This window comes from Bos grunniens, chromosome 27, assembly GCF_055505025.1.
Source record: "Bos grunniens cultivar Pamir isolate PY7600 chromosome 27, Bosgru_T2T1.0, whole genome shotgun sequence".
Taxonomy (NCBI): domain Eukaryota; kingdom Metazoa; phylum Chordata; class Mammalia; order Artiodactyla; family Bovidae; genus Bos; species Bos grunniens.
The window spans coordinates 36,558,564-36,573,960 of NC_141191.1; the positions used below are offsets into that span (position 1 = coordinate 36,558,564).

The 15,397-nt window shown below is 38.0% G+C and overlaps 1 protein-coding gene and 1 pseudogene across 1 annotated transcript in view; one reads left to right on the forward strand and one right to left on the reverse strand.

Moving 5' to 3' along the window:
- The window catches only part of LOC147343800 (disintegrin and metalloproteinase domain-containing protein 18-like), a 151,176-nt gene that overhangs the window by 53,907 nt on the left and 81,872 nt on the right, over positions 1-15,397 (forward strand). The window contains exon 14 of the mRNA XM_086380426.1: positions 6,230-6,428. Within this exon, the coding sequence (XP_086236552.1) occupies positions 6,230-6,428 (199 nt within the window). The remainder of the gene's footprint in view (positions 1-6,229; positions 6,429-15,397) is intronic.
- LOC147343801 (S-phase kinase-associated protein 1 pseudogene) lies at positions 11,539-15,044 on the reverse strand (annotated as a pseudogene).

The following is a 15,397-nucleotide window of genomic DNA, read 5'->3' on the forward strand; positions in this document are numbered from 1 at the left end:
GTTTTCTGAATGTTGAGCTTTAAGCCAATTTTTTCAGTCTCCTCTTTCACTTTCATCAAGAGGCTCTTTAGTTCTTCTTTGCTTTCTGCCATAAAGGTTGTATCATCCGCATATCTGAGATTATTGATATTTCTCCCGGCAACCTTGATTCCAGCTTGTGCTTCCTCCAGCCCAGCGTTTCTCATGATGTACTCTGCCTATAAGTAAAATAAGCAGGGTGACATTATACAGCCTTGATGTACTCCTTTCCTGATTTGGAAACAGTCTGTTGTTCTATGTCCAGTTCTAACTGTTGCTTCCTGACCTGCATACAGATTTCTCAAGAGGCAGGTCAGGTAGTCAAATATTTCCATCTCTTTAAGAATTTTCCACAGTTTATTGTGGTCCACACAGTCAAAGGCTTTGGCATAGTCAATAAAGCAGAAGTAGGTGTTTTTCTGAAACTCTTTTGCTTTTTTCATGATCCAACGAATGTTAGAACTTGATCCCTGGTTCCTCTGCCTTTTCTAAATCCATCGTGACATCTGGAAGCTCACAGTTCACGTACTCTTGAAGCCTGGCTTGGAGAATTTTGAGCATTACTTCGCTAGCATGTGAGATGAGTGCAATAGGGTGTTAGTTAGCGCATTCTTTGGCATTGCCTTTCTTTGGGATTGGAATTAAAACTGACCTTTTCCAGCCCTGTGGCCACTGCTGCATTTCCAAATTTGTTGGCATATTGAGTGCAGCACTTTCACAGCATTGTCTTAAGATCTGAAATAGCTCAACTGGAATTCCATCACCTCCACTAGCTTTGTTTGTAGTGATGTTTCCTAAGTCCCACTTGACTTCACATTCCAGGATGTCTGGCTCTAGATGAGTGATCACACCATTGTGATTATCTGTGTCATGAAGATCTTTTTTTGTACAGTTCTTCTGTATATTCTTGCTACCTCCTCTTAATATCTTCTGCTTCTGTTAGGTCCATACCATTGCTGTCCTTTTTTGTGCCCATCTTTGCATGAAATGTTTCCTTGGTATCTCTAATTTTCTTGAAGAGATCTCTAGTCTTTCCCATTCTATTGTTTACCTCTATTTCTTTGCAATGATCACTGAGGCAGGCTTTCTTATCTCTCCTTCCTGTTCTTTGGAATTCTGCATTCAAATGGGTATATCTTTCCTTTTCTACTTTGCCTTTTACTTCTCTTCTATTCACGGCTATTTGTAAGACCTCCTCAGACAGCCATTTTGCCTTTTTGCATATTTAGCACCTACCTACCTGGGGAATTCATATTTCAGTGTCCTGTCTTTGTGCCTTTTCATACTGTTCATGGAGTTCTCAAGGCAAGAATACTGAACCTTGTGTGCACCAGGCCCTGTATATTTCATGGAATTCTGCAGGCCAGAATACAGGAGTGGGTAGGTAGCCTTTCCCTTCTACAGGAGATCTTCCCAACCTAGGGATCGAACCCAGGTCTCCCACACTGCAGGCGGATTCTTTACCAGCTTAGCCACGAGGGAAGTCCAAATGTGTAGGGGAGTGAAAATGCAAAGAATCCTCACACATTAATAAATCAAAGTTGAGTCACACGCCACACACACAAACACACACAGTGGCAAATGGAGTACAATTTACAACAATGAAAAGTATAATTGTTCAGTGTGTGCACTGATCATCTGCAGTAATTAAGATAAACACAAATAAAATGATAACACAATATTATAGAGCAATTATCCAATAGCAATTTTAAAAGCAATGCCAGATATTATCTAAAGAATGGGACTAAAAATCTTTTTTGTGTAGTGTTTTTGGAAATTTTAATTACTTTAATGCCTTTCTTGAGCAATTTTTGCATATTCTGAATAGAGTATTAATTATTATGTTAATTGATTATTATGAGTTTATGTCTTACATATATACCCTAGAAACATGACCATGTGTGGAAAGCTCAGGAAAAAAAAAAAAAGTATTAATTACAGGATAATTTGCAGTAGCAAATCTTAAGGCAAACAATATTTACTGTTGTTGGAATGGTTACATAAATTATTGAATATAGTACAAGAGTTAATAAGTTCAGGCTAAATATGTATGCACTTAGAAAGCAAGTTTCATAATGCAAAATATTTTAATTCCAACTCTGGTAAGTTATATACACATAAATATTCCATATATTCTTTTTTCTCATTTTTTTCAATTCAATTGGAGTATGATTCATTAGAGTAAAATTATTTTAGTGAATGCTTCTGAGTATTATGACAAACATATTCAACCTTATAACTAGCCCCACAATCAAAGGATAGGCAATTTCATTACCGGTTCTCTCAAACCCCCTGCCTCCATGCCCCTCTGTAGACAGTTCACACCTCCACCCACAGGCCCTAGTAACTACAGATCTGTTTTCTGCACTTCTGGTTTTGCAAAAGCAAATTGCATTTTATTGAATCTCATGTGTGTAAACATTATAAATAGGCATCTTCAGTTCAGTCACACAGTGATATCCAACTCTTTGCTACTGCTGCTAAGTCGCTTCAGTCGTGTCCGACTCTGTGCGACCCCATCGACGGCAGCCCACCAGTCTCCGCTGTCCCTGGGATTCTCCAGGCAAGAACACTGGAGTGGGTTGCCATTTCCTTCTCCAATGCATGAAAGAGAAAAGTGAAGGTGAAGTCGCTCAGTCCTGTCCAACTCTTAGCAACCCCATGGACTGAAGCCTACCAGGCTCCTCCATCCATGGATTTTCCAGGCAAGAGTACTGGAGTGGGGTGCCATTGCCTTCTCTTTGCAATCCCATGAATTGCAACATGCCAGGCCTCCCTGTCCATCACCAACCCCCAGAGCTTGCTCAAACTCATGTCCATTGAGTCGGTGACACCATCCAACCATCTCATCCTCTGTTGTCCTGTTATCCTCCTGCCTACAATCTTTCCCAGGATCAGGGTCTTTTCTAAGGAATCAGTTCTTCAGATCAGATGGCTAAAGTATTGGAGCTTCAGTTTCAGCACCAGTCCTCCCAATGACTATTCAGGATTGATTTCCTTTAGGATTGACTAGTTTCATATCCTTGCAGTCCAAGGGACTCTCAAAAGTCTTCTCCAACACCACAGTTCTTAGCATTATGCATTTGAGCTTCATTTATGTTGTGTTTATCAGTAATTCATTCCTTTTTTTATTGCTGAATAGTATTGCAAGCAATTTAAGGATGTACCATAGTTTGTTAATGCAGTTCCCAGTTGAGGGACATTTGGTTCATTTTCCATTTGGGGTGGTGAAAATACAGCTGCTATAAAAATATTCATAAGCAGATTTTGCATGAATATTAGGGTTTTTTCACTTCAGTTCAGTTCAGTTCAGTCACTCAGTCATGTCCGACTCTTTGCGACCCCATGAATCGCAGCACGCCAGGCCTCCCTGTCCATCACCAACTCCTGGAGTTCACTCAGACTCACGTCCATTGAGTCAGTGATGCCATCCAGCCATCTCATCCTCTGTCGTCCCCTTCTCCCCCTGCCCCTAATCCCTCCCAGCATCAGAGTCTTTGCCAATGAGTCAACTCTTTGCATGAGGTGGCCAAAGTACTGGAGTTTCAGCTTTAGCATCATTCCTTCCAAAGAAATCCCAGGGCTGATCTCCTTCAGAATGGACTGGTTGGATCTCCTTGCAGTCCAAAGGACTCTCAACAGTCTTCTCCAACACCACAGTTCAAAAGCGTCAATTCTTCGGCGCTCAACCTTCTTCACAGTCCAACTCTCACATCCATACATTACCACAGGAAAAACCATAGCCTTGACTAGACGGACCTTTGTTGGCAAAGTAATATCTCTGCTTTTGAATATGCTATCTAGGTTGGTCATAACTTTTCTTCCAAGGAGTAAGCATCTTTTAATTTCATGGATGCAGTCACCATCTGCAGTGATTTTGGAACCCCCCAAAATAAAGTCTGACACTGTTTCCACTGTTTCCCCATCTATTTCCCATGAAGTGGTGGGACCGGATGCCATGATCTTCGTTTTCTGAATGTTGAGCTTTAAGCCAACTTTTTCACTCTCCACTTTCACTTTCATCAAGAGGCTTTTTAGTTCCTCTTCACTTTCTTAGATAACTATAAATGAAATTGTTGGTTTGTACAGTAAGTGTATATGGAGTTTTATAGGAAACTATAAAACTATATTCTATATTCTATAAAACTATATTCCAAACTGGCTATATACTATTTTGAATTCCCAGTAGCTATTTATGAGCCTTGCAATTGGTCTGCAAAATAAATGTAGACTCTAAAACTGCACAACATGATTTGATTTTCTCATTGCTACCGGTTTATTATTTAATCTTAAAAAATCATTTTACTATTAATAGTTTTCTAAGTTTACAGATCTTTGATCAATCAGAGTTTGGTTTCATATAATACACCACTTCATATATGGAGATGGACTTTATATAAAAGAATATCTCTCACATATTATAAACAGAATATTTTGTTACTTGTTTTGCTTTATATAGTCTTATTTTTTAGAACAAGTAAGATGAGGAAAACAGAATTTTGCAATTAACACCATTTATTCCATTTCTGGGTCTCTTAATTTCTTCTGTAAATTTCTGCTCAGTAGCATACTCCTTATATCTGAAGACTTCCTTTACTATTCCTTGTAATTTCTATCTGTTGAAATCAATTCTCTTAGTTATTATTTTCCTGGGCAAGTCTTTATTTCACAGTCATTATTGAAATATATATTTCCTAAGAATGGAATTCTGGGTTGAAAGAGTTTCTTTTTCATACAATCCTTTATAAGATGCCATTTCATTCATGTATTTCTCATCTTTGTCTCAGTCTGTTAAGTATGAAGTCAATGGAACTGGATTGTAGAGTGTGTGTGTTACTTCAACATGCATAGCATGTCAGCTTCTGGCCATGGTGAACTTCATCATAGAAGGCAATGATGCCTGATTAAGTCAACAGGGAATAAAGACATGATCATAAATGTACTCTTTATCTGAGCTATAAAAAGAGGACTTTTAGCTCGCAAATGACAAACATAATGGTGATGATGACAGCAATGATAATAGCTACCCCATATATTGTCTACCATATGTTGTTCAAGCACTTGTTACATTAATTCAGTTTAATACCAACAAGAACCTTAAGAGAGAATGATTATTATCCCAAGTTTACAAATGAGGAATTATGTGTCTCATTCACACAAATAAGTTAGTAAAAGTCCAAGCAAGATATTAAAACCAGGAAGCTTTTTAAAAAATTTTCTTCTATATCAGACTATAGTTGATTTACGATGTTGTACTGGTTTTGGGTGTACAGCTAAGGGATTCAGTTATACAAATTATATACACATAATTCTTTTCCCATTTAGGTTATTACAGAATATTGAGAGTTCCCTGTGCTATACAGTAGGTCTTTGTTGGTTATCTATTTTAAATATAGTGGCGTATATGAAACCAGGGAGTTTGTCTCCTGGGTATCTCCAAGAAGAAAATGGTAGAGGCAATGTTTCTCCAATTTTGAGGAGCAAGTACGCTTCATCTGTTTCATCTGTCTCCATCCAAATGCTGGTTAGTCTGGTGGTCTTTTGATGTAAAACACAAAACTCTGGTGGAGGATCCTTTTAGCCTTTGAGACAGTTACTTTTCCTCAGGCTTCATCATCAATACTCTGCCTGCCTTTTCCTTCAGAGAACTCAGCAGTAGGGCTCTCTAATCCTCTCTAGTATCAACATGGTAAGTTCCCTACCTATGAACCTCTGTCAAATATGGCAAATGTGCATTTGCTTCCCCAAGGAACCAGAACCCATGCTATTAACATCAAGCATGATTGAAACATCGCCCTCCATCTCCTATTCCTGATGATCCTTCAGCTCTCCATCTCTCACCTGGTCTCGCTCCTCCAGTCAGTAATTCTTGCCTGTTCTCTCGATGCCAGCCCCTGGATACCAGCTATTGTGCTGTACTAATGCATTGTCCAAGATGTTATAAGATTTAAAATGTTTATTGTTTGGGTTTTTTATGTATTACTTGTGTGAAAAGGACAATAAATCTGTTACAGTATGGTTCTGTACAGCCAACTGTGTTAGTTAAGTGCCTAGGCTAACTTTGTTAGATTTATGAACAAATCAGATTTCCAAATGGAGTAGAATGCGTTGATATGTAGGGGACTCGCTGTAATCAGGCACATCTCATTTTCTCTTCAGTAAGAAATTGAGAAGAGTCACTCATGGAACATGATTTTCATTTTCCTCCTAGATATCAGTAGCAGGCACTCCCTGTAGAAAGAGTGTGGATCCAGAGTGTGATTTTACCGAGTATTGCAATGGGACTTCCAGCAATTGTGTTCCTGACACATATGCCATGAATGGCCAGTTGTGCAGGTTGGGGAATGCATATTGTTACAATGGGCGATGCCAAACTACTGACAACCAGTGTGCCAAGGTATTTGGAAAAGGTATTGGTCTTTTTTATATATTTCTTTTTTTCTTATCTTTGATGAAGCAGTGAAAATTAATAATTTTATTAAGCCTCAATTTCAGGGTACATATCTTCTTCTTTTTTTTTTTTTAAGTGTTGAGCACCTTTAATGTAGGCTGGGTTAGGTATATTAAATACATTTTTGTTATTTTCAACTGAAAATGGTTTATTGAGATACAACTCCATTATAAGTTGAAAAAATCTATAAATAATATGTCATTGTACAGATGTATTACAGTGGATTTATTTATCTATTCACCCAATGAAGAATAGCTGGACTGATTTCCAGCTTTTGGTCATCACAAATATAGCTGCTATGAATATTCATGTACATATCTTCTTAATATCCTGCATGATCCTTGGGGTGGATATTTAAAGCACTTTCATACCAGAGGACACAGTAAAACACTTCTGAAACTGGTTGATTTGTTATCTGAACAAGCCACATTTGACATGGAACACCATTTTTACTTTAAATAATGATTGAGACAAATGATGTTGATTAAGAGCTGGATATTTGGAAGACATCAAAAATGAATGAAGTGAGCTTGTAATTTCAAGTAAAATAACTGGCCGAATCTGTTGCTAAGGCTAAAACTCAAAATTTTTCAACTAAAACTTTGGGTTTTAGAAACATCATCTGCCTCTGTGATTTGACAGCTTCCCCACACACTTAAAGTTAAGTGTAAAAATTTAAATTAAAATTAATAGTATTGGGGCTTTTCTGGTGGCTCAGATGGTAAAGAATCCACCTGCAATGCAGGAGACCCAGGTTTGATCCCTGGGTGAGGAAGGTGCCCTGGAGTAGAACACGGCAACCCACTCCAGTATTCTTGCCTGGATGATCCCATGGACAGAGGAGCCTGGCGGGCTACAGTAAATGGTATGGCAAAGAGTCAGGGACAACTGAGTGACTAACACACACAATATTAGTATTAATATGATTGTTACCGCGAACTCTTTATAAGTAGATTGCTTATCTCCATTTTGTTTCCTTTTTCTTCTGGGAAACATATTCCTTCTTTGCCTCATTTTGCCTGATTCTCTATTTACATTTCTATGTATTAGGTGGGTTGGGGGCTTCCCAGGTGGCACTAGTGGTAAAGAACCCACCTGCCAATGCAGGAGACATAAGAGATGCAAGTTCAATCCCTGGGTCGGAGGGCGTGGCAACCCACTCCAGTATTCTTGCTTGGTGAATCCCACAGACAGAGAAGCCTGGTGGGCTACAGTCCATAGGTTTGCAAAGAGTCGGACATGACTTAGCATGCAGCACACTTTAGATGGATTGATTTCATTTTATAGCACACTTTCTATGGAACCCAGCAGCACGCTGCTCTCCATTCTCCAAAGCTGTGTGCTCAAAGGGTACCCTTGATGTGGACTACAGGGCCTGCAGGGTCCTGGATCTGGTCTGGGCCCACTGATGGAAGGTGTCAGGTCCCAGAGCACCTGGGCAGGGGCTGGAGGGTCCTGTCTTATATATTTATCTTAAATTTGGATCCCTCTCTAAGATACAATAGATATCACACAGCTCTAGAAGTGGAAGAACTGAATCACAAGGTCAGTAAAGATTAAATTTAAATGAAGGAAGATTAGTTTTTGTAGGAGTGTTTCAGACTTTCAGGATAGTATTGTGCATTCCTTTTCTTATGGTTTGGTTTTTGGTTTGGATCTTAACTTCCTCATCAAAAAGATCCATATTTACAGCTCAAATTAAGAGCTATGTTTATGTATATAGAGATTGGAATGGCAAGTTAGTAGATTCCATAATTTTACTGAACGTTCTCTTACTTTACCATTCATAACCTAATTTTAGTGGCCTGAAACTTAAAAAGTTCAGAATGAACTTCATTCTGAAAGTATAGAATCATATTTCCTCACTGAAGAACTGATAGGATAACAGTTGTCTCAGGCAAATGATTAAAATTTGTTTTTATACTTCACTTTTTAAACAAATTTTGAGAATAATTCACATGACTAATACATATATCCCTCCTTTTCAGATAGTGATTATTCATAATACCTCAATATAATTTTATATTTGTAGAGAAGTAAATTAAATTTAGAATAGATCAAAATTACTCAGTGACATTCAAATAAAATCATTTGCTAATTGAGTAAAGATAGCAGAACACCAAATTTCAGTTATTTGTCCAGCTGTAACACAAGGTTTATAGTTTGTACCAAATTACACAGTACTTGTTTCATGTTGTCTTCCTAATTATTATTTTTTTAATTTCCTCTAAGTTTTTTTTTTATCTTCCTAATTATTTGAAATTCATCTTTAGTAACAAGTTTCAGGTTAGGTGACAACCAAAATTCCAGAGCTACAGAGCTTTCATCTCTCATGAATCACAGATCAGTGCTATTTTCCCTATGCTATGTTTTCAAGATGTTGCTTTTTACGTGGTTCTTTGTTGTTATTTTTACAATGCTCATTTGCATTTGAAAACATTATTTGTCTTTGCCACAGTAACTTTTGTTTTTTGTTTTTTATTTTTTAACTTTACAATATTGTATTGGTTTTGCCATATATCAAAATGAATACGCCACAGGTGTACAGTGATCCCCATCCTGAACCCTCCTCCCTCCTCCCTCCCCATACCATCCCTCTGGGTCGTCCCAGTGCACCAGCCCCAAGCATCCAGTATCGTGCATCAAACCTGGACTGGCAACTCATTTCATACATGATATTATACATGTTTCAATGCCATTCTCCCAAATCATCCCACTGTCTCCCTCTCCCACAGAGTCCAAAAGACTGTTCTATACATCTGTGTCTCTTTTGCTGTCTTGGATACAGGGTTATCATTACCATCTTTCTAAATTCCATATATGTGTGTTAGTATACTGTATTGGTGTTTTTCTTTCTGGCTTACTTCACTCTGTATAATAGGCTCCAGTTTCATCCACCTCATTAGAACTGATTCAAATGTATTCTTGTTAATGGTTGAGTAATACTCCATTAGGTATATGTACCACAGCTTTCTTATCCATTCATCTGCTGATGGACATCTAGGTTGCTTCCATGTCCTGGCTATTATAAACAGTGCTGCGATGAACATTGGGGTACACGTGTCTCTTTCCCTTCTGGTTTCCTCAGTGTGTATGTCCAGCAGTGGGATTGCTGGATCATAAGGCAGTTCTATTTCCAGTTTTTTAAGAAATCTCCACACTGTTCTCCATAGTGGCTGTACTAGTTTGCATTCCCACCAACAGTGTAAGAGGGTTCCATTTTCTCCACACCCTTTCCAGCATTTACTGCTTGTACACTTTTGGATCACAGCCATTCTGACTGGTGTGAAATGGTACCTCATAGTGGTTTTGATTTGCATTTCTCTGATAATGAGTGATGTTGAGCATCTTTTCATGTGTTTGTTAGCCATCTGTATGTCTTCTTTGGAGAAATGTCTGTTTAGTTCTTTGGCCCATTTTTTGATTGAGTCATTTATTTTTCTGGAGTTGAGCTGTAGGAGTTGCTTGTATATTTTTGAGATTAGCTGTTTGTCAGTTGCTTCATTTGCTATTATTTTCTCCCATTCTGAAGGCTGTCTTTTCACCTTGCTTATAGTTTCCTTTGTTGTGCAGAAGCTTTTAAGTTTAATTAGGTCCCATTTGTTTATTTTTGCTTTTATTTCCAATATTCTGGGAGGTGAGTCATAGAGGATCCTGCTGTGATATGTCGGAGAGTGTTTTGCCTATGTTCTCCTCTAGGAGTTTTATAGTTTCTGGTCTTACGTTTAGATCTTTAATCCATTTTGAGTTTATTTTTGTGTATGGTGTTAAAAAGTGTTCTAGTTTCATCTTTTACAAGTGGTTGACCAGATTTCCCAGCACCACTTGTTAAAGAGATTGTCTTTTCTCTGTTGTATATTCTTGCCTCCTTTGTCAAAGATAAGGTGTCCATAGGTGCATGGATTTATCTCTGGGCTTTCTATTTTGTTCCATTGATCTATATTTCTGTCTTTGTGCCAGTACCATACTGTCTTGATGACTGTGGCTTTGTAGTAGAGCCTGAAGTCAGGTAGGTTGATTCCTCCAGTTCCATTCTTCTTTCTCAAGATAGCTTTGGCTATTCGAGGTTTTTTGTATTTCCATACAAATTGTGAAATTATTTGTTCTAGCTCTATGAAGAATACCGTTGGTAGCTTGATAGGGATTGCACTGAACCTATAAGTTGCTTTGGGAAGTATACTCATTTTCACTATATTGATTCTTCTGATCCATGAACATGGTATATTTCTCCATCTATCAGTGTCCTCTTTGATTTCTTTCACCAGTGTTTTATAGTTTTCTATATATAGGTCTTTAGTTTCTTTAGGTAGATATATTCCTAAGTGTTTTATTATTTTTGTTGCAATGGTGAATGGAATTGTTTCCTTAATTTCTCTATTTTCTCATTATTAGTGTATAAGAATGCAAGGGATTTCTGTGTGTTGATTTTATATCCTGCAACTTTACTATATTCATTGATTAATTCTAGTAATTTTCTGGTGGAGTCTTTAGGGTTTTCTATGTAGAGGATCATGTCGTCTGCAAACAGTGAGAGTTTTACTTCTTTTCTAATTTGGATTCCTTTTATTTCTTTTTCTGCTCTGATTGCTGTGGCCAAAACTTCCAAAACTATGTTGAATAGTAATGGTGAAAGTGGGCACCCTTGTCTTGTTCCTGACTTTAGAGGAAAATATTATTTGTCTTTGCCACAGTAACTTTTGACCAACATTTAATGCATCACTTTTAAATTAAATAATTTACTTATTACTTATTCACTTTCTGTAAGATCCAATAAGTTGAATCTAGGACATGCTCCTTTTATGTTTTTAAAATTTTTTCTACAGAGAACTAACAGTTCAATTTTATTCCGAGCAAAGAAAAAGGAAACTTTTGATCATACTAGAAGAAACTGAGCCATGAATTTGGAATCTCTACTGAAACTACACATGCAATGAGGACAAAATTCTGCTAATACAATTGATTTTCTGTTGCATTTGTTGTCTGTGTCTCTAATATTACAATTATAAACAAAACAGTGCAACTAGTATTTGGAATAATTGCTGCACTGTTGCAGCATTAGGCACGCAATTTCACTTCTCTTCACATGGCTGGTTCTCTTTGCATACCTGGGTTTCCCCTTCTTTAGTAAAATCACTTTTGATCTTTCAAATCACCTCAGTTTTTTCCTTGATCATATTGACAACAGCCTTGCGGGTAACATCAAGCAAATCTTTGATTTCTAAGTAGTTTGCTTCCAATGTAAGATCAAATCATGTTCCTTGGTCAACTTTTAGGAAGTTGTTCATATATTCAGAGATATCATCTGTTCACTTTTCTTTGTTCTCATTGTCCTCAGGATGATGAGGATTGTCCTTGTGATGGGTGCGCTACTGAATGACCTTTTTTTTGTTTTTTTTTTTTAAATACTGCTGCATTAACATTTGACAAAGGGACAAGATTATCATCTCTTTCATCATCTATTCCCAAATCTGCCTTTAGTGACACTTGGATAGCTTTCACACTCTTTTATTAGTGACCATAACATAGTTTTCTTTCAGCACGTACTTGATGAACAGCGCGACTTCCAATACGAATGATAGTCATAGATTGTTTTGCAATTTCAGCATCAACTTTGATTACCCATCAGATCTCTGCAACCCCAACTCAAAAGCTTGGCTCCGTCTCCACAAAGCAGAAATGGGGGACTGGCTGCCATACTCTTTGGGCTGAAAGAGTCCTTCCCACACTCTTTTTAATTAAATGAACCTTTAACACCAAACTGAGTTACTTAACATTTGACATCTTCTTGAGTTCTAATGAAAACAAGGATGCTTAGTAAAGACGTAACCACTCATGAATTTCCTCTTGGAATATATGCTCTAATATCGCCACAAAACTTGTTCAAATAGGTCAAAATCGATCTTTTGATGTAGTTTATTCATTTCTTCATACAAAAATATTCATTTAATTTAGATTTAAATTGAAAAAATAGGGAAAACCATTAAACCATTTGGGTATGACCTTAATGAAATTCCTTATGATTGTACAGTGGAAGTGAGAAACAGATTCAAAGGATTAGATCTGATAGACATAGTACCTGAAGAACTATGGACAGAGGTTTGTGACATTGTATAGGAGGCAGGGATCAAGACCATCCCCAAGGAAAAGAAATGCAAAAAGGCAAAATGGCTGTCTGAGGAGGCCTTACAAATAGCTGTGAATAGAAGAGAAGTGAAAGGCAAAGGAAAAAGGAAAGATTCCCATTTGAATGCAGAGTTCCAAAGAATAGGAAGGAGAGATAAGAAAGCCTTCCTCAGTGATCAGTGCAAAGAAATAGAGGTAAACAATAGAATGGGAAAGACTAGAGATCTCTTCAAGAAAATTAGAGATACCAAGGGAATGTTTCATGCAAAGATTGGCATAATAAAGGACAGAAATAGTATGAAATAAAGAAATCAGAAGATGTTAAGAAGAGGTGGCAAGAATTCACAGGAGAACTCTACAAAAATAGCTTCACAACTCAGATAATCACGATGATCACTCACCTAGACCAGACATCCTGGAATATGAAGTTAAGTGGGCTTAGGAAGCATCACTATGAACAAAGCTAGTGGAGGTGATGGAATTCCAGCCAGTTGAGCTATTTCAAATCCTAAAAGATGATGCTGTGATAGTGTTGCACTCAATATGCCAGCAAAGTTGGAAAACTCAGCAGTGGCCACAGGATTGGAAAAGGTCAGTTTTCATTCCAGTCCCTAAGAAAGGCAATGCCAAAGAATGCTCAAACTACCACACAATTGCACTCATCTCACACACTAGTAAAGTGATGCTAAAAATTCTCCAAGCCAGGCTTCAGCAATACATGAACCATGAAATTCCATATGTTCAAGCTGGTTTTAGAAAAGGCAGAGGAGCCAGAGATCAAATTGCCAACATCTGCTGGATCATCAAAAAAGCAAGAGAGTTCCAGAAAAACATCTACTTCTTCTTTACTGACTATGCCAAAGCCTTTGACTGTGTGGATCACAAGAAACTGTGGAAAATTCTGTAAGAGGTGGGAATGCCAGACCACCTGACTGGTCTCTTGATAAACCTGTATGCAGGTCAGGAAGCAACAGTTAGAACTGGACACAGAACAACAGACTGGTTCCAAATAGGGAAAGGAGTATGTCAAGGATGTATATTGTCACCTTGCTTTTTAACTTATATGCAGAGTACATCATGAGAAACACTAGGCTGGAGGAAACACAAGCTGGAATCAAGACTGCTGGGAGAAATATCAACAACCTCAGATATGCAGATGACACCACCCTTATGGTAGAAAGTGAAGAAGAAGTAAAGAGCCTCTTGATGAAAGTGAAAGAGGAGAGTGAAAAAATTGGCTTAAAGCTCAACATTCACAAAACTAAGATCATGGCATCTGGTCCCATTACTTCATGGCAAATAAATGGGGAAATAGTGGAAACAGTGACAGACTGTATTTTTTGGAATCCAAAATCACTAAAGATGGTGACTTCAGTCATGAATTAAAAGATGCTTGCTCCTTGGAAGAAAAGTTATGACCAACCTAGACAGTGTAATAAAAAGCAGAGACATTACTTTGCCAATAAAGGTCCATCTAGTCAAAGCTATGGTTTTTCCAGTAGTCATGTATGGATGTGAGAGTTGGACTATAAAGAAAGCTGAGCGCAGAAGAATTGATGCTTTTGAACTGTGGTGTTGGAGAAGACTCTTGAGAGTCCCTTGGACTGCAAGGAGATCCAACCAGTCCATCCTAGAGGAAATCAGTCCTGAATATGCATTGGAAGGACTGATGCTGCAACTGAAATTCCAATCCTTTGGCCATCTGATGTGAAGAACTGACTCATTTGAAAAGACCCTGATGCTGGGAAAGACTGAAGGCAGGAGGACAAGGGGACGACAGAGGGTGAGATGCTTGGATGGCATCACCAACATAATGTTCATGCATTTGAGTAAACTCTGGTAGTTGGTGATGGACAGGGAGGCCTGGCATGCTACAGTCCATGGGATCACAGAGTGGGACAAGACTGAGCAACTGAACTGAAGTGAGCTGATTCATTCACTCGGTTCTTATCTCTAGCAGGCATTTTTTTCTTGTTGTTGTTGCCAAAAACTATGGGCAATAAGCAGTTCTTGTAGTAGCCTACTATATGAGACATACAAATTAACAAATAATTGCTTACCTCCTGCATTATTTCTTTAAGTAAACTTAAACTTTTAAAGCATCTGTAGAGTCAATCATAGTCATATTTGTCCATTAAATATACATATAGTGAGAATGTATGTACACAGGGCTGATAATATTCAAGTTGGACACATGCATAGTTACTGTACTCACAGAGCTTAGAGTCAAGAGACAAAGACAGTAAATACATACACATCAAAGAAACATAAAGCTCCTAATTGTACAAAGTGCAGTTAAAGGAAAGAAAATAGAATGTTGAAAGGAAAATGAGTTGTAGTGGACAAGAAAAATAATGCTGAGTGTCATCAGAGAGCCTGCAGCTGCCAACTCACCCCCTTGATCTCCACAGCTAGCTAATCGTAGTGGGTCAAATCTTTGTGGGGCCTGCATCTTAGTTTGACTTCTTCTCTGCTCCCTCCTGTTGCTTCCCTCTCACTTCCCGATGGTCTGGATGATCTGATCATTAATAATTTGCACATTGTATCTCATCCAGAGGCTGACTTCTGGAGGCTCCATACACTAACTCTTGTCACTGACAGCAGTGTGAGAAAATACATTTTCAGAATGACATCACTCACTAACAGGCAATCAATGAACACCTCATCACTGGTGGGAACTGACAAAGTGCTCACAGAATGAATAAGGATAGGATGCTAGTGACAGGGTATACCTGTATCAGCTGGTATGAGTGAACTGTATGGGGAAATAGTAATTACCAGGGCAATGGAACTGGATGTCTATTA